This window comes from Pseudonaja textilis, chromosome 2, assembly GCF_049901715.1.
Source record: "Pseudonaja textilis isolate UNSWEBS1 chromosome 2, rPseTex1.2, whole genome shotgun sequence".
Classification (NCBI taxonomy): domain Eukaryota; kingdom Metazoa; phylum Chordata; class Lepidosauria; order Squamata; family Elapidae; genus Pseudonaja; species Pseudonaja textilis.
Genome location: NC_141991.1, coordinates 140,700,562 through 140,720,742, shown reverse-complemented (window position 1 = coordinate 140,720,742; position 20,181 = coordinate 140,700,562). Strand labels below are relative to the sequence as shown.

General features: G+C 42.4%; 1 protein-coding gene across 1 annotated transcript in view; it reads right to left on the bottom strand.

Moving 5' to 3' along the window:
* OLFM2 (olfactomedin 2) overlaps window positions 1–17,754 on the bottom strand; it is a 259,829-nt gene extending 242,075 nt beyond the window's left edge. The window contains exon 1 of the mRNA XM_087925520.1: window positions 17,544–17,754. Coding sequence (XP_087781646.1) covers window positions 17,544–17,591 — 48 coding nt within the window. The 5' untranslated portion in view covers window positions 17,592–17,754. The remainder of the gene's footprint in view (window positions 1–17,543) is intronic.
* Between the last annotated feature and the right edge of the window lie 2,427 nt (window positions 17,755–20,181).

Genomic DNA, 20,181 nt, shown 5'->3' with positions numbered 1-20,181 from the left:
GCTTTGCCAAAAAAAACCCAGGCTTGGGTAATACAACTCTAATGATTTCAGCCCCTCCTCCAAAACAGGGAGAGAAGAAAACACAATGGATTGAATGGATTGAATGGATTGAATGGATTGAATAGAGACCTTGGTTTGTGAGTCACTCAATAGCCTCTCGGTATTAAACTTGCTATTGTCTCAAAAGTATTTGATGTGCTAATTGGAGCCAAAACACATCAATCAAAGGCAATGCTTGCTTTCAGTAAACTATACAACGTGAACTGTGCCACGTGCTCCCAAATGTTTTTCCTCACAAGACCCCCTTTCTCTAGTTTGGATTTGGCAGCTGGAGTAAAATCAAATGCGAGAGGGGGGGAGGGGGGAAGGATTTTAATGTCTTTGTTTATTTATTTATTTTAACTCTAATTCCAGCTGGATAGTTTGCCACCTGCTGTTTTCCAACTCTGCTTTTGAACAGGATATGTCAGAAATACAAATAGAGCCATTTTCAATTTCAGAATCTGGATTAGCTTGTTTGAATATTCTTAATGATCCAGAGAGGAAGCTTTATTTACTTCTTGCAGCCTAGCGCACAAAGGAGGAAAGGGATCAACTGTTTCACAAAGCCACTGCTTTGAAAAAGCCCCAGTGTTACAAAACACAATTCAGAAAGTTACAAATTCACCCTCCAGTTAGTTAGCACACATATACCTAAGCTAACAAGTGACAAGCAGCCTTGGTGGGCTTAGTCAAATGTCAACTATATGCTTCTTCTCACTGGCTAAGTTCAGACATTCTAAATCAGGGATGTCAAATTCATGAGGACATGTTGTCATCACATGACACATCACAACATTTTCCCCTTCACTAAACCGAGGGTGGGTATGGCCAGTGTGAGACACATCTGGCCCACAGGCTGCGAGTTTGACACCCCTCTTCTAAATCCTAACTTTAGATTAACAAAGCACATTTGCTATGTTACATTGCATGCTATGCCCAAACAAGTTTAACATATTAAAGTCTCATGCAATGGCCTAGTTTACATGCTAAGACTAGGCTAAAATGTGAATGGGTAAGGCACCTTACAAATAGCTAAAATCTTTAAATTAATTGATTGTAAAGACCTTGATGATTTCTAGTGTCCCTGGCTCAATCATATTTTAGCCTTGTTTGGCATTTTAGAAATCATACAGTTTTCTCTTTCCCTTTTCAATAGCGAGTGAAGAAATAAAATGCATAACTGGCATCCTCTAACTACAATAATCTACACCTATATATACATTCAGGAATGAAAAATGAATATGTTCATATCTAAATGTAAAATAAATATTTCTATCGTCCATATCCAGTTTATATATAGACAGAATGTTGATTTTCATGGTAAATATAATATCTCCATATGGAGGCCATCAATCAAGTATATAAAAATCAATGGATGAGCCTATACACATGAGTCTGCTTCACTGGAATTTTGTGTTCTGGATATTTACTCTTGTCTGCTATCACTTTTCACCCACCTATTCTTCATCTTCTTCTGCCTTGCTCAGACTCAATCCTCCTTCCTAAATGGTTTGATGATCTCAAGCAGGGTTATGATGCCCAATTGTGACCATTTGAAATCCATTGTCTCTCTGTGTGTCCTTGCTGGAACTTGGGCAAAACCTGCCTGCCATCTTTTAGTTGCAGTTTCAAGAAACGGAAGCTTTTCCCTCACTCATATAAACCCATGCAAATAAGCTAATCAGGCAGTTGAAGTGAGGGAGAAGAAACAGCATGTTTTTAATGCCAAGATTTGGGCAGCAAAGACAGAAGGTTACTGTGAAAATTTCTAGCAAAATGCTAACCACTGACTAATGATATCCCACATGTGCAGGTATAGGATTTAAGGTATCAAATGAGACAATGTGATTTTTCAGGGAGGAATCAAGAGATCTGTGGCTTGGATCCAAATGTTCTTGTTATCAAAATCCTACCATCTGATAAAGGAGATTTATACTTTATTTCCTGTTGCCACTGGCTCTTAATTACAGAACAGTATCTATGAGAAATTAAATTAGTCCTGGGACTTTTGTTCTTCCGGAAGCAAGTTCAAGTAGAGCTCTTCTAAAGGACTTCTATAACTGGATATATTGTTGAATGACATAGATATGTTATGTTGCTCTTACATTGCTCTTATTTTTGATCATATTGTTCTATTGCTGGTATTCTATGTTTATATATGTGATTAGTATTATCTTTGTCAAACTACTAACGAATAAAGGTGTCCTTGCTTTTACCCATAAATGTTGGGAGAAAGAAGCTGACAAACTCACCCAGAGAATTCCATAGTCAAATGGACATGGGGTATCCTCAGCCTGGATCCAATGTTTTTACCCACAGTGCCATGGCACATGCAAGTCTAATTCATTGGGAGGAAATAAAAAGGCAGATGCACTGAGCTATCCAACATGTAGATATGTTTATATTGGAGATAACCTTTTCAAAATACCATATTATTAAGTTTGAATATTGGTTTTGATGTTTATTTGTTTTAGCATTTTATGAAAGGGCAGCATAAATGTGCAATGCAGGGTGGGGAAGGGGAGGGGGAAAGAAGGGACAGGAAGGAAAAGAGGGAAGGGAAGGGAGGGGAAGGGAAGAGATCTCCTGGCTCTTGTGATAATCCCCTACAGCCATAGATTTTGATAGTGATTCTGACCACTTAAAAGATATAAAAGACACTGGTCTACATTAGGTCTCTCCTATCATTGCTCACAATGGAAAGGAACTTCAGTCAAAGCTTTCTCTTTCACATCTAATCTGTTGATTAGTTAAGGGCAGGCCATAAGAAATCTCATTTGCATTGCTTTGCCCACAAACTCCTTGTTGTTTGTGCTAAACAGAGAAAAGCCTATGAGCCAAGTTATTGGCAACAGTTTGATCCCTATTTATTGCTGAGGGAAATGAATAGAGATATTGTTGTAACATTTAACTTCAAACCTAAGAGTGTGCAATACTCAAAGGCGTAATTTTTATTTAAAACTAGCTCTATACCCATGCTTCGCTTCGAAACTATGTGGTCGGGCTTAGTTTTGAGGAAGGAAAATAAGGGGGGAAAATTGTGCCTCTGCCTACCAGCATCCATTGGTATTCATCTGGCTAGCGTCCTGTCAGTGTGTTAAGAGAGTTGAGGGATGTTTGGAAACTGAAACAGTATTTGCTATGTGAGCGAGGAGACAGCAAGGAGCCTGGGTGTGGCTTAGCTCAACTGTTCTGTACTAAAGCTGATTGGTGCTTTGAAATTAAAACTGAAATTGAAGCTCCTCTCCTCTGCTTGTGTTATGCATTTGGAACAGATTTCTTTTCAGGTGGGGAGAGGGAGTAGAACTCCTTAGCATCAGGGTGTGTTAATAATAACATACAAAATACTAATGCTCTGATGGTCAGTTTGAAAAATCCTGTCTTAGTGAGCACCTAGAAGCCAAGAGGAATATACATGCCAAATTTCAGGTTTGTAGGCTTTACAGTTATGGAGATTTTGTGATGACGTGTGAGTGGTATTTTGCTTTTATATATATATAGAAGATTCAGTTTGCAGTTCCAAAACACGTAACAGATTCACTGCCCTATTCAGCCTTATCCATTTCTTTCAGTATGGTTTACAGCACTCTTTAGTTTCGATTGTTTTTTTTTAAATTTTTCAACCGTTACATTTAGCTCAGAGTCATACTGCATCACTGGTCTAGGATCTTAAGCTTGTATTCTGAGGCTTGCTTTCTGGTTGTTCTTTCTTGTTCAGTGGCAAAAATGAAGATGTTTAGAACAAAGGACATACACCTGAATATATCTTGTTTACACAGGGTGAAGCAGCTATATCTATTGCAATAGAAAAGGGACAAACCAAGTTGTGAGGACTAGGTCACTACATCAGGTGTCTCGCTCAGGCCCTTAAGATGTAATTTCTTATATGAGGCAAGAAAATTATTACAGATCTTGTTGATGGCGATTCTCAGTCATCTGGATCGTGGTTGTCCCAAAGGTGCTTTTTTTTATTCCTTGAAGATGTTTTGCTTCTCATCCAAGAAGCTTCTTTAGTTCTGAAAGGCAACTGGGCTTTCTTTGTTTTTCCTTGAATATGTTTTGCTTCAGTTTTGCTTCTGACTTCAGCCAGAACTGAAGAAGCTTCTTGGATGAGAAATGAAACATTTTCAAGGAAAAACAAAGGAAGTCCAGTTGCCATTTGAAGAAGCACCTTTGGGATATTACAGATCTTGGAAGAGAACGCCAGGTTTTTTTAAAAAATGAAGTTTCTAGTCTTCATGGTTTTATTATTTTTTAAAGAACCTGCTACTATTGTTAATTGTGCCTACCAGCCAGCAGAACAGTTCTGTGAGCTGCAAGCAGTGCGCATTGCACCCATAAAAATAATAAATAAGGCGTACAAAGAAACCAACTAAGAAATCTCAGGGAAGCCTTCTGAATGATTCAGTTAAGGACTGGGCCACTTCTATGTTTAGAGGCCCTTAGTCAAATCAATATTTTAAAAGATGGCATATTGGAATAAAACACAACACCATCCAACCGCCCCTGCCCCAATGAAGCATAACTTGAGAAGAAGAAAAACAAGTTGCATAATTTAAGAAGAAAAAGAGATAGAAGTTGCATAATTACCTAAACTTGAAGCTACTTTGAGCTGGAGGTTCAACCCCAATTGCTTTTCTTGGTCTCCTTTAAATTGGCCTTAGGTCCTGATACTGTCTTGGCATAACAGTTTTTGTATTCCATGCTCCTCCTTAAAAGCTGCCAGAAAATGTTTATGTCATCAATGAACTCAAACGATCTTCCCCAACCTGGATGCCTTCTGAAGGGACTAAAATTCAATTCCTCTGATTTCCATGTCAGCTAGACATTATTGGAGCTGTAGTATAGCACATCTCCTAGAAATAACTCCTCTTTGATTTTTGACAACCACTTTTCACGAAAGAAAAAAGGCCAGTGAAGAGCCCAGAGATGGTATTCAGCAGGTTCTGACCAGTTCTGGAGAATCGGTAGAGGAAATTTTGAGTAGTTCGGAGTACTGGTAAATTCCACCTCTGACTGGAGATTTTACAGTATCCTTCCCCTGCCACGCCCACCAAGCCATGCCCACAGAACCGGTACTAAAAAAATTTGAATCCCACCACTGGAAGAAGCTGTATTTAGTCCTCACCCACAAAACTGAATCCCTTTGACAGAATGCAGGGCAGAATCACAGAAACAGATTTCTAACCTCCCCCTGCCCTGCTCCCCCACCCCAGATAATGGCTTTATACCATGCTTTAGTACAACTTAAGGGGTCACCCCTCTCACAGGAGCTAGGGCCCAAAATAAAGAATTTTATTTATTGATGAGTTTCATCTATTGCCTCAGTCCACATGCTCTGGGCCATGTAATACAATTATACAGGGATAATAAATAATGCAAGCTTTATTTTGGCACTCACAACCCCACCATCGATCCCCAAAAGTCTTCCAGAAAAGCCAGGTTTTTACCCTCTTCGGGAAATGAGCAGGCTGTTTTGGAAGCAGGCAGCACCTCAGAGAGAGGACCCCAGCCTCAGACTCCATCTTAATTTTATGTAAACTTTAATTTAATGAAATTCAAATTAAGTGAATTAGATACAATGATTATTATTACTCCCTGTAATAAATGTTTTTGCCTTCAAATTACTGCTTGGTTGCAACTTTGGAAAAGTGCCAGCCAGAGACCCCGTTGAAGGCTGAATGGAGGTTTATGCTGCCCTGGGGGCTATGTCAAAAAATTAGGTCCTGATGCATCTAGCAGACTGCTGTCAATGCACGATTTGGAAGGTGATAAGAAAAAGCAATTCTATGCAGAGGGAATTTTTTTTAGAGGATGGCAGCTATTTTGTCTCAAGAAAAAAATAATACTTTGCCAAAAAAATTAATAGTTTGCCAAATAAACCAGTTGGCACAATTATTCTGCATAATACTATTTGGGGCACAGTCAGGTAGGGAAAATATTGTGTACCAGACTAGAGGACGTTGCTCTGCTTCCATGCAGTTACTGAAACTTTCACAAAACAAGTATCTGGAAATGTTGCTAGGCACATTTGATCCACACAGATTTTCAAGGAAGAACAAAGCTGCATGGATGCCACCGTTCTGTAGAAGCGTAGAAAGGTGCTAAATGCTGATCATATATCCCAAACTATTTTTCTCTTTATTTTCATTGGCTTGAGAAGAATGTTCTGATCCTTTTGGATAAAGATAGGAGTAAGGATAAATGTGCATGATGCAATATCAGTGGCCAGCAAAGAGGGTTGCTACTGGGCAGTGGGGAAGGAAGCATTTTTTACTCATCTGGTATACGGTAAGGATAAATCAAAGAATACACAATGGCCCCCTAAAATGAACAATGGGTTGATCACACCTTAAGATGGCAGAAAGATTAGATCCTGGAAGAATTTAAAACTTGCTGCTATGAACCTAATAGAGTGGAATAGAGACATTTCCCCAACCATCACTTCCGGGCAGAGGAAGGAGAAAATGATGCCTGCACTGGGACTAGGGTAAAGTCCTTCCTTTCTTAGAAGCCTGCCAAGAAGATTCATGAATCCTCCTTTTGAGCTTTCCAACAGAGAAGCTCCTGCTCCAAGGGAAACTGGTGATTTGTTTTTCTATAGGTTGTAGCATTCTGTTGTTTTCCTTCCAAAATGCACACAGACCTGAAATATACGTATCAGGATTTATTTGTTTTTTGTTTTTTTTAGAAAATCTCAAAGTGAGGAGAGAGGGGGAGGGAGGGAGGGAGGGGAGGAGAAGGAGAGAGAGTCATGATTTTCTTAGAAAAATAGCTCATGGCCTCATTCGGGGCCTATGAATAAGGCCCATCGACAGGAACAGATTCAGGACTGACAGAAGGAAATATTTCTTCACCAAGCACAGAGTTAAATTGTTAAATCAGCAGCCAATCTGGATGATTTTCAATGGGTCTGGGCAGATTCATGGAGGAACAGGCTATCGGTGGCTATTAATACGGATATACCATCTCTTGAATCATGGGTGGCATGCCTTAAGTACTGGTTGCCAGCTAGCAACAATGAAAGAGGGGAGGGTATCACTCTTCAGGCATAGAGGCTTCCCACATGCATCCTATAACATCAAATGCTGGAATAGATAGGGCATATATACCATAAATTTTTAAAAAATTCACTAAACATTTTCAGTTGCTAGCAGATTGAGATTTTTTTTTTCAATCGATTTTTCAATTATTTTCTTTCCCAATCTTACTGCTTATTGCCATAACTCTCTTCCTTGCTCCTAATGGATGCTGTTAATAAAACTTTCCCCAGACTTTCCCACAGCCAACCTGTTATACTTTTGAGAAGCAACCTGCCAGAGCCAGAGGGAGATAACCCAGGTGATACCCTTCAGCCTCTCCGTGTCAGCATCAAACAAAATCCTTAAGTTTTTGTTGTTGTTCAGATCCTGATCTGAATGCAGGCTTGCTCCCTTTGAAACTGAAACTTGGTTTGTTGAGAGAACAGAGATAAAGCCCACCCCAGAATTCAAACGGGTGAGATGACGATTTTTACAAATTCTCCAAGAATCACCCAACCACTCACTCTCCCAACTCTGTTTTGGAACATCTTTTGATTCTCTCCCCCACAGCTTTCCAATGGACACAAGAAGCTACAGAAGGTTAACAGAATGAGCCAATATACAGTATATGGCCATGATGGCGAACCTATGGCATGCATGCCACAGGTGGCACACAGAGCCATTTGTGCTGGCACACGAGCTGTAGGCAAACTTAACTCACTGAGCATGTGTGTGCCTCACAGCTGATTTTTGGTGGGGTTGAGGCCTTTTTTGGCCTCCCAAAGGCTTGCGGAAGGCTTCTGCAGGCTTTGCAGGCCGAAAACTAGCCCTGTTTCATCACTTCCTGTTTTTCCAAAATTACCAGAAGTGAAGAAACGGGCCTAGTTTTTGGCCTGCAAAGCCTGCAGAAGCCTTCCTCAAGCCTTTGGGAGACCGAAAATCAGCTGTGAGACACAGTGGAGGTAAGGGGACAGTGGGGGGTGGATGGGTGGGATTACACATGCATGGATAGATGGCATGGGGGAGGTGCACTACCTTCTAGGTGCTGGCACACGAGCGCGAGCATGCAAGCACGCGCGCAATTTTTGGCACAGGAGCACAAAAAGGTTAGTCACCACTGGTATATGGGGTCTGATCTCTTCATTCTCCACAATTCCATTCAGCATTACAGATAGTCCCTCCCGACTTACGACCACAATTGAGCCGAAAATCTCTGCTGTTAAGTGAGACATTTGTTAAGTCAGTTTTGTGACCCATGTTACAACTTTTCTTGCCTCCGTTGTTAAGTCACTCACTGCACTTTGTTAAATTAGTAATCTGGTTGTGAAGTGATTCGGGCTTCCGCATTGACTTTGCTTGCCAGAAGGTCGCCAAAAGGGATCTTGCAACCTTGGGACACAGCAACGGTCATAAATGTTGCCAAGCCTCCGAATTTTTGATCACGTAATGATGGAGAGGCTGCAAAAGTCATAACTATGAAAAACAGTCATAAGCAGAGGTTGGATTCAAATTTTTTAACAACCGGTTCTGTGGGTGTGGCTTAGATGGTGGGCGTAGCTTGGTGAACATGTGACTGGATGGACATGGCTTGGTGGTTATGTGACTGGATGGGCGTGGCCAACTCAACATCACTCACATCAAGGCACGCATCTCCTTGCCTGGCCTCTCATGACTGTGGGGATGCTACAACAGTTGTAAGTGTGAAAAATGTTTATAAGTCACTTTTTTCAATGCCACTGTAACTATGAATGGTCACTCCACACAAGCAAAGTACCAGCAAAGGAGGGGAAATAAACTCCAGAGAAGTTCCAGAGACAGAAAGTCTAATCCTGCCAAGAATGTAATAAGGGTTAATGGAGAGGCAATTTCTGTAAGCAACACCAGAATGTTTCCTTCCTGCCTGCCTTACAGAATTAGGTCAGTAATTTCTTCTAACAGCTGGTTCTCCAAACTTCTTAGAATGTTAACAACCGGTTCTAGCAAATAGATGCAAACATTTTTCAGTGCCATTATAACTCTGAACGATAACTAAATGAACTGTTGTAAGTAGAAGTCTACCTATACTCTGAACCCAGCTTCATGTTATAATCTTACAGTATCCAATGTCTGCATTCACACATGCACAGACAAGTTAATTACAACCTAATGGCTCAATCTACATAGGCCAAGCCTGATTAGCTTTAACCTTTGTTAAAATCTGGGGATAGGTACTGTAACTTATATACGGAGTGTGAACCCAGCTTGTTTGATTCATTTATGAGTCAAGGTATCATAGAAATTCAAGAAATGATGGAAGTAACTAGCCAAGCTAAGCATGAGGTGTGAACACAATTACAGCAGTGGTTAGGTAGGTGTGGAATTTTGGCAGCTAGCTTTTCCACCTGAGCCATGAAGAGAAAGCTTCTGCAGCCCACTTAGCGGGAATTGAATACTTTTCTGACAACATCTGCTAGCATCATTTTCTGGTTGCTCCAGCTCTGAAGATCAGCTTGCCATCTTGGGTTAGACTTATCTGGATTGCAGTACTAGCACTCAGGAGAACAAGTATATCATAGCATTTTGTTTAAAGAAAGAAGACAACTCTAATAAAAAGGACTTGGCTGCTAGGACACAGAAGTAATATTTACTAGAAAATGTAATTGGGGGTTTCTTCCTTTTGTAACTGTGTTGTTGCTGATCCTTTGAAAAAGAACTTTCATGTCTTGAGCATTCCTCCTTTTTCTCCCTCCTTCTGCCCATTCTTTTCTCTGGCTGTTTTCCTTTCTCTTGTGTTGTTTACATTGTTATGGGTTCTATACTTATTGTTTAACGAGACAGAAAAAGGCAGGACTTCTCCTAGTGGCAATGGTGCCTTTAGTCAAGCAGCCTGGGGCAAAAGAGGAAAGGATTGTATAGAAAAAGCCAATCTATACCAGAAGGCCAGCTCTGTTCTATTCTAACAATTCTTGCCTCCACCTCCTCAATGGAATGAGATCAACAGAGAAGTTAATTTAAGCTAACATAGATATTGAAGATACATCAGAGTCCAATAAAGCCACATCTATCACTGTTGTCAACAGGAATTTCATCTCCCCTTTTTTGGACTTTGTTACTTTCAAAGCTATATGACAATAATCTGATAAAAAGGGATACTGCTGTTCTACCAGCTGTCCTACTTCCTAGCAAAGCCCAACTTGGCTCAGTGAAAATCCAAAAGATCTTCAGGGACCTTAATATCCACACTGAAGTCCCCTTGACAGGACCAGCTCATGATGTCATGACATTAATGATTTCATAGTTTGACCAGTTCATTTCAAAACCTACTCAGCAGATAAGTCATGCTTAATTCTCATTATTATTATTTTGTTGTTGCCGTTGTTGTTCTAGAAGAGATTCTGGAAGTGTTTATCATGAATGAAATACTGGATAGTCTTGCCATCGATGAAGTACTGCTGGTTGTGCCAACCTACCTTACCCCGAAAGGACCTGACTAACTTTCGTTTATTTCGTCCCTAGAGAGCAATACATTGAGTTTGAAATCAGGAGGTTTCCCCGTTGCTTGATAAATATTTCCACCCCATGTCAGAGTCCTTCATATTGTACATCGCCATGTCCTAGGACTCTGTCCGGCCAATGATTTTTAAGACTAACATTTTCTTTTAGCAGGCAGCTTGAGGGAGATAGTGAGAAGGACCTTATTTAAGAAGTCCTTGACCAGAATGATTGAATATTTATGCATTGTCTAATAGTCTATATTTCACCAATCTGGTAGAAAGGCAGTAGTACTGTTTGGAAACAATGGATTATCGTGGCATTTTTCAACCCAGATTTAGACTGGGTTTGATATGAGTCAGTACCAATTGCACTAATGGGTGATCTGCATTAGGACAGAGATTTAGGAACTGTGGGTCCATTACTCTCTCAAAGGTTTTTGATACTACTGATGTAGGAGAAAGAGTGACAAAATCTGGAGGCAGTTTTTTTAAAAAAGGTATAAGCCTAGAATCCCTACATAGCCATAAGTGGGCCAAGTCCAAACCCCACCCCCTTGAAATTCCTTTATCCTTATCTATCTCCAAGCAGGTGCTAACCCTTAATTGATAAGATCCCCATGAATAGGTTATGTAGTAATAAATCCATTTAACTTGACCTTCGCGTGGATACTTGATGTTTAGTGCCTGACATTAGATAATAGGTTTCAAAAGGGCTTGAGGGACATGATGTTGTAAACTGGTTTATTGTTGCCTTGCTTCTATCACTCTGAGCACTATCAGAAGCTGGCACTGAAAAAATTCTGCTTCACTCACTCCTTGGGAATTGTCCTGCAAGTTTCCATCTGATCACCTGCATTTATCTGCATATAAATAAGGAGAGGGATCATGCATGTATGGAACTAATTAGCATTAGTGCACCAATATCACTAAGCCTTAAATCTCCTTTTTATAAGCTCTACTTTTCAAGAGCCTCTGTATGTATATTCCTGGGCTGGAAAGAGCTGCATATGGGTGTCTATGGAGATTCTCAATTATCCAGATCATAGTTGTCCCAAAGGTTCTTTTTCAAGAAGCAACTGGACTTTCTTGTTTTTCTTTGAAGACATTTTATTTCTCATCTAAGAAGCTTCTTCAGCTCTGACTGGATGGCAGGGAATGGAAGGATTTATACTCCTTGTAGATGGCTGGTCATTTGCATTCTTTTAGAGAGTTGTTAAGACCACTTGGAGGTTTATCTGTGTCCTCAAGGTTACCTAATTTTTAGAAACGGGTAGTGGACTTCTTGGAACTTTGAAAGGACTGTGCTGTAGACTGGAGACAGATGTTCTATCTGTCCCCCTCTGTTGAGAGAGGGGTGTTCAATTTTGGCATAGATGGCCTCTTTGACCCCTCTTTTAAGCCAATGGTCCATTCTGTCCAAAATGTAGACTTTGCTGTCTTCAAAAAGAATGCCCTTTGTCTTTTAAATGTAGATGGACTGATGAATCTTGTTTCTGAGGGGTTTGTTCTCCTATAGTTGTGTCATGTATTTATGAAATGGTTTCCCCAACATACAGATGTCTGCAAGGAATATAAATCCTTCCATTCCCCACCATCCAGTCAGAACTAAAGAAGTTTCTTGGATGAGAAGCAAAATGTCTTCAAAGAAAAACAAGAAAGTTTAGTTGCCTCTTGAAAAAGCACCATTGGGACAGCTACATGTGGGAGAACCAGCAGATGCTGAAGCTAAAAAAATTGAAGCTGTTCCTCTTCCAAAAGACAGACCTGAGTGTGCAGAAAATATGCCTGTCCTGGATAAAATTTGCACTTCCCTTAAAGACTAGATTCACAAGTTGGGGGGTTTTCTGGATCCAGGATTGATAGTGGATAGCCACATTACATAACTGACAAGAACTCTTATATTAGTTTTGGTTGATAATCCAGTTTTTCTATTCCTGGGGTAGAGGAATCTGATGCATGCAACAGTCACCACAAATTAGATTCCTGCAATTACTGTAATTGTTTATGGGACGACTTTTGAGGATGGCCTAGGAACTGCAATTGGTTTAGAACATAGATGCAAGTCTGTCCCATTCATAAGCCAAAGACTAGACAAATAGATGTGAGCCACTGAGATATGTTGAGAGATGTCCAATAGCACCTCTGGGCTATCAATGGAGGAGATAAATAAATCTCTCCTCTTAAACAAATAAATTGTATCTAGGTTTATAGGAGAGAACACACACACACACATGCACACACACACCAGTCCCTTATTCTGTTGGTGGCTAATCCTGATCTTACAATTTTTAATGTGAAGAACATCAAAGTAATCGATGGGTTTGTCGTTTTCATTTCTTCTACTAAATATCAACAGCTGACATGAAAGAGCCTGTAAACAAGGTTGGGCATATATAGGACATACCTGAAATGACATGACAAGTTACCAAATGGACTCCAGGTGTTCCATGTCTGTGCCCTGTCAGTTAGACTATTTCTGAAGGGTTTATTTTTTTTCTTTCTTTCTTTCTTTCTTTCTTTCTTTCTTTCTTTCTTTCTTTCTTTCTTTCTTTCTTTCTTTCTTTCTTTCTCTCTCTCTCTCTCTCTCTCTCTCTTCGTTTCTTTCTTTTGAAAACACACCCTACCTGTTTTAAAATGTGGATTTGGTACTCTTCTGAAAGAATGCTAAGCCTGAATAAAAAATAGCTTGGCTGAAAGGTTACAGGTGCAAAGGAAGGATGACATGAAATAGAAGGTGAAAGATGAGAAGCAGTCAGCTGTTTCCTGGTATGATTTGATTGCTTATTGTACCCTATGACTATCATTAAGTATCGTACCATATGATTCTTGACTCTTGATGAATGTATCTTTTCTTTTATGTATACTGAGAGTATTTACACCAAGACAAATTCCTTGTGGGTCCAATCACACTTGGCCAATAAAGCTATTCTGTTCTATCACTCTTGACTAATGCTAAAAGGAATGCCAAGGCTGACAGAGAGTGGCCATTGCTAGCAGCATGCAGAAGTAGGCTACGGAGAAAGCTGCCCACAACCAAAGAAATAAAATAATAATAAAAAAGCAGCAGAGAAGAGAAGCAGCAGAGAATCTGAACTGCATTCATTGGTATAAACAGAACCAGCAACACACAACTGGCAGATCCAACCATTCATTCCCAATTTAAATCAACTTCATTTTTTTCAATAAAAGTCTATTTCAAAGGAGCATGAAACCTGAGTCTATTCAGAAAGCACTGATCAAGCATTATGCAGGTACCTCTGAAGAAGCCAGGTGTTTAGTCTCTAAACGCCAACATGGTCACCAACAGCAATAGCCCACTGATCAAAGGAGAAGGTGTCCCAACCAAATGTGCCCAATAAAATCTCTGCTGATCCCACCGCTGGCTGCATTGTTAACCATGTAATCAGACTGAGAAAAGCGATAGAGAGAGCAAAGAGAAAATACTACAGGTAGTCCCTCAACTTACAAGCACAATTGAGCCCAACATTTGTGTTGTTAAGTGAGTTCTGCCCCACTTTATAATCTTTCTTGCTACTGTTGTTAAATGAATGTTGTTAAATAAATTAATCGATAAGTTCGGAACTCGATTGTAAATGAATCTGGCTTCCCCATTGCCTTTGCTTATCAGAAGGTCACAAAAGGAGGATCACATGACCTTGGGACAGAGCAACAGTCATAAGCGTGAGTCAGTTTCTAAGCATCTGAATTTTGATCACATGATAATGGGGATGCTGCGAAGTCTGTAACTGAAAAACGGTCATAAGTCACTTTTTTCAGTGCTGTTGTTAACTTTTGAACGGTCACTAAATGAACTATTGTAAGTTGAGGACTACCTGTATTTAAAAATTGAAACCACTAAAGACAACTAAGCCATCTCAATAGTGGTCTAGTACTTAAATGAAGGCAACATCTTGAGGATGTTGCCATCTAAATATGGATAATGGGACATATTTTTGCCATGGCAAAGATGATTTGAAGATTAGCCCTTAGTCAATGAGTAGTCTCTATGTAGGCAATGCTTTGCCTGGTTTAATTCTGACTGCATTGACTTTATATACTTAGACTGACTCCAGTGATAAAACAGCATGAGTGCACCTGCTAGATGCTTCTGATGAAGAAGATTTCAATACCCGAAAGTTTATGCGATAACAAATGTGCCCATCTTTAAAATGCTACAAAACTATATTGCTGCAGAAAATTAACATGGAACTGCATCCATGAAGTCCCATATTTTGACCATTTTTTAAAAACAAGCCTGCCTTTTAAAAGCGGTGTTCCTAAATAAGATGAAGAGGAAGGAAGAATTCCATATGGAGCTGGACTCCAGCTCCCATCCAACAGAGGTAGACTGGTTAACGATTGGGTGCATTTGGAGCCTAATCATGTCTCTCAACTTGAAGGATAAATTCAAACTTGATGCTGCCTTTTAACTGGTGATTTGTTCTTACCCATTTTTCAGTTGTCTGCTTTTAATGGATGGCCCAAAATTTAATAGATTCCCACGCAGACTCTTTTCCAAGGCTGGATTCTGTCAAGTTCAAAGCATGCGGAGTAAGGAAAGAACGCCTTCACAACCCTGCTGACATGGGTTATTTGAGTCAGGGTTCATCCTAGCCGAATCTCTAGACAAAAGGGTAATAAAATGCCTCTGAACATCTGCAAGGAGGTTCCCTCCATTGTGGTAGAATAATGCACAGCCAGCTTCTTTGCAACTAAGAAATACACGGCATAGCAGAAAAGCCAGAATGGCATCATTTTAATAGGAATTCCAAGTCCCTAATCAAAATGCAACCATTTCCTTTAAAACAAACTCTCTCACACACACACATTTAACAGACACATTCTAACGGAAAGCTTCTTTCTCATCACAGCATATGTGCAAGATGAATGCTAGCCTGCACAGTTCTGAGTTCACTGGCAACATTCAGATTCCTTTGGAGCTGTGAGTTTGATTGAGTGGGACTTTCCACCCCTGAGGAATACTTTCTCAAGTGACTTTGCCAAGAGAAATCTGGAAAAGGAGTATCAGCCAATAGAGCAACACCCCACCCCCCAAAAAAAGAAAAACACTCCATGAGCAAGCGTTGGATATTTGGGCTTCATTCCAACTTTCACAAAGGGTCCGACTTAGGCCAGTTGGGTCTTCCCATAGGATCACTCACGTGGTATAAGGCAGGGGTGTCAAACTCAAGGCCCGGGATCCAGATCTGGTCTGCAGGGTGCTTAGATCTGGCCAGTGAGGCCGCCTTGGAAACAGCAAAGGACTGGCCTGTGGTGCCTCTGCCAGTGAAAATGGAGCTCAGGAGGGCTGTGGGTGTCCCTCCCGAGCTGTTTTTACTGGCAGAGAGTTGCAGGAAGCCATTGCAGCCAAAAACAGAGCTCGGGAGCCTGATTTCACTGGCAAAGTAATCGGGCCACCACACGTGCCCCCAACACCAGTGATGTCGAGCTGGCCATGCCCCCTGGCCACGCCCCCCACCCCACCCCACCCCACCCCACCACAAGGTCAAAGACAATCCTGATGCAGCCCTCAATGAAATCAAGTTTGACACCCCTGGTATAAACTGTTGAAAGGAAGAGAGAGATCTCAGGCTCAGTAGATATACTTGGTTGCTGCTGCTATTATTTTGCTTGAAAGCCCAAGTCCATCAGCTGGTTTGCCACCAAATCAGCTTGTGGTGAGGAGGATGCAGACTAAATCTTAGGTCAAGAATATGCATTGAATTCCACTCCTAGTTATCCTCCCAAGGTCCCATTAGGCAATGTTTTACTTTTTCCTGCAAAAGGGGTAATGCAAATGGAGCATTGTTTTTGCAACTGTACCAGTAGATGTCTATCTACTTCTTGTACAGATGCATGAGGATGGCTGTGAGTGAAGGTATCAAGAAACTGTGATAAAATCAACTTGGTTTTTTCTTGGGAGAAAACCTGTGAACCTTCTCATTGGAAAGGGTGACCAGCTGCCCTCCTCCAGGGAAGCCCATCTGCCACTCCAGAATAAGGATTACACTACAATAAGATACTTCAACAATTCTAGAATCAGTAAAATAGAGACTGCCATTTTAAACAGCCTTTTAAGCAGACACTGTTAAAAACAACTTTTTCAGCTACCCTTCAAAAAATTTAAATGTGGATCTTACTACCCTGAGTTTCTTTAAAACATCTTTGTCTGTTTTCAATATTGCAAAATATAAAAGGACAAAGATAAAAGATAAGAAATAAAAAAGGAAGAAAATGTTTTTTTTTTAATTAAAATTTAAACACACACACACACCCCATACAATTATACCCTCCATCCTTCTTTCTAGCTTAAACTTTGTTTTGGAAACAGTAGGAAGTACAGACTGGGTTCCTTTCATAAACGGTAACTTGGTAATAGAAAGAAAAAACTTGAGGCCTCTGATAGAAATGCAGCTGGGAAAGAGTAATTTTGCTGAGTCGGTTTGTGCGAAACACGTAAAACATTTTTTTACATGTTTAAAAAAAAGTAAGTTTTAGATTTTCTAGTTATAATAGGCTGGCCTTTCAAGGAAAAAAAACACAGTTTTTTTTTAAATAGAATAAAGCCAACCCTATAGGCAGGGACTGGAGTGAGGTCAAGCTGGAGTCAGGGTTTAAAAGAAAGAGGAAAGTAGCCAGCATCGAAAGGCATAAAAGTGGGCGTGAATCCAAGGCGTAGGTTTTTCGGGGTGGGGAGGCGGTCGGCGACGACAAACCTCAACTTAACAACATCCCTGGTTAACGTAATGGAGTCGCCGTATAAGAACATTAATTCTGTTTACGCGTCCAAATCCAAACTCCGCCCCGTGGTCCCTCTCGGGCTCGCTTTCCCACTAAAGAACACGGGGGGTGGGGGGGTGTCGGGTCGGAGTACTTTGACCCCTTTCCTTGCCCGGGAATAAGACGCCAACTCCTCCACCGACGGCCGTCCTCCCCTCCCTCCCTCCCTCCTTCCCCAAATCGGAGCCGCCTGCTCGTAAGCGCTGAGGAGGAACAACTCGCTTACCTGAGCCGCCCGGGAGACAGCGACCATCAGCAGGAGGATCAAGCGCATCGTGCAGGCGCTCAGCCCAGCCCAGCCCAACCACGGGCGGGCTCCAGCCAGCCGGCTCCCCCCGCCCACTCGCCCGCTCAGGGGCTCCTCCGCATCCCCGCGCCAAGCAGGCTGAGGCGCCGCTACCGCCAGGCTCCAGCGCGCCCCAGGCGAGAGGACGGAGCGAGCGACGGAGAGCGTGGCCCTCTTCCTTTTTCCCTTCCCCGGACGGGGCGAAGGCAAGGAAAAGCGTGCGGCCGGCGGCTGCTTACTGCAGCGGCCACGGGGCGTAGAGTGGAAGGCGGACGGACCGACGGGGGTGATTGGGAATGGGGGGGCGGGCTGGAGAGAGAGGAAGGGAGACCCGGCCAAGGGGTGCTCCGCCTTCCGTTGGGCCAGCCAGGCAGGAGCGCCCGGTGCCCTCCACCGGCCCCAGAGCCACCCTCTCCCTCCACCGGCACGGGAAGGAGTGGAGGATGGCAAGGCAGGGTCCCACCTCTGTGGGGGGAAAGAAGGAGCCGCTCCTCTCATTGGCCCTCTCAAGCCCATCGCCTGCCAATACGGAGCGCCGGGGAGGCGGTGTGGGTGGGGGGGGGGGGGAAGCCCCTTCCCCGGGCTACTACATTAGGGAGACACGCAGGGCTTTACTATGTCTCGGCTTAAGGAGATGTGAGGCGGGGGGGAGGGGTGGGGGGAGAATAAACCCTCCGTAGCGCTACATGCCCCCCCCCCACTTTCAACCGTCGTCCTCTGGAACCCTGCAGCCCCTCCCCCCCCTCCCGAAGATTCCGTTAACGGCCGTTAAGCAACGGCCACTCTCGGCGACCGTTAGCCAGGGGACCGTTTTCTCGGGCCCAGGGAGAAGCGCGAAAGAAGAAGGGATGGAGGTGTGGGGGGAAGTGGGGGGAGGGACGAGGGTTTCAAAACCTTCAGCCTCACTCAACCAGCCCCGTGGAGGCTCCGGCTACCACCTTCCGAGTCGAGACTAGAGTGGTGGGCATCAAAATCGGTCCTTCGGCCGAGGTTTCACCACCTGGGTTTGCACCGCCTCATTCAGAGGAAGCGAGTTGTGGTGTGTTGTGTGGAAGATGTGAACCCGGAACGCTAAAAAGCTCAAAAAGGATCCCCCCCCCCCGTTTTTCATACGGGGGGAGCCCTCCACTTAGGACAGTGTTTGTCAACCTTAGCCACTTTTGGGTGTGTGGACCAACTCCCAGATTTCCTCAGCCTGCATGACTGGCTGGGGATTTCTGGGAATTGAAGTCCACACATCTTAAATTTGCCAAGATTGAGAAACACTGACTTAGGACCACAAATGAGCCCGACATTTCTGTTGTTCAGTGAGTCATTTTGCTATGTGAGTTTTGCCCCATTTTTCCCCCACCTTTCATGCCACGTTTGCTGAGCAAATCGTTGCAGTTGAGAAGTTAGTAACTCAGTTGCTAACTGAATCTGGCTTCTCAGTTGACTTTGCTTGTCAGAAGGTCACAAAAGGGGATCACAGAACCTTGGTACACAGCAACGGTTATAAGTATGAGTCAGTTGCCAAGTTCATGTGATCATGGGGATGTTATATAGGTCATAAGTGTGAAAAACAGTCATGGGTCACTTTTTCAGTGCTGTTGTGACTGAAAGGTCGCTAAATGAATTGTTATAAGTCGAGGATTACCTGTACTATTGATGGTCAGTGAAGTTGGAATGCTGCTGGTTTGGAATAGAAATGGAGCATCTTCTGGGTTTTTTTTCCTTTTCTGCAGATAATTATCCCCTTTGCTTCCTTAGTTGAAATAAGGATAAATTTTCCCAGGAATACCATTAATTCTTTTTACTCTTTTAATCGAGTTCTTTCCCAAATTACAAATATCAGACTGGGCTTCCAAATATGCTGAATTAGAACTCGCTTCATCCCCAACTAGCCCATGTATTGGTCACGATGCCTGGGGATGGTGTATATTGTTTCTTAACATTTTGGGAAGGGATGAAATTGGGAACGCTAATCTATTTCTGCTGGTGTTACTAGGCCTAGTAGACCCATCTTCCAGAGATCCTAAGCTCCAATTATATTTCCTGAAAACTAACTGGCCCGAATGGTCAAACTAGTAGTTGGGAGAAACAACATTCGCTTTTTTCCCCATGGGTAAGCTGTGACTTACCTGCTGATAAAGAAAGACAGGACCCAACATGGCAGGCCAAATGATGTGGGACAGAGATGGGGCTCAATCAAGGGGATTACTGGATATTCCTCCAAGGGGGAGGTTGAGGTACAGAAGAAGCAAAGTGAGCCACTGTTGTTCCTGTGATCTTCCTGACAAGGGAAAAACAGAACAGGTGAAATGGCTCCAGTCTTCAAAGCTCCTCAGCTTTGCCCGTGTCTCCCTATCTCCGTTGGGAATTGAACAAGACTTTGAGAAAGGGTATTGTATCATACCAATTGGTGCAAAATGCAGCGGCCCACATGGTTTTATGCAGACCCCGGCGTGCACATGTATCACCTCTCCTGCAGGAGCTGCATTGGCTGTCAATTTGCTTCCGGGTGCAATTCAAGGTGATGGTTGTCACCTTTAAAGCCCTTCATGGCTTGGGTCCAGGTTATCTGAGAAAACATCTCTTG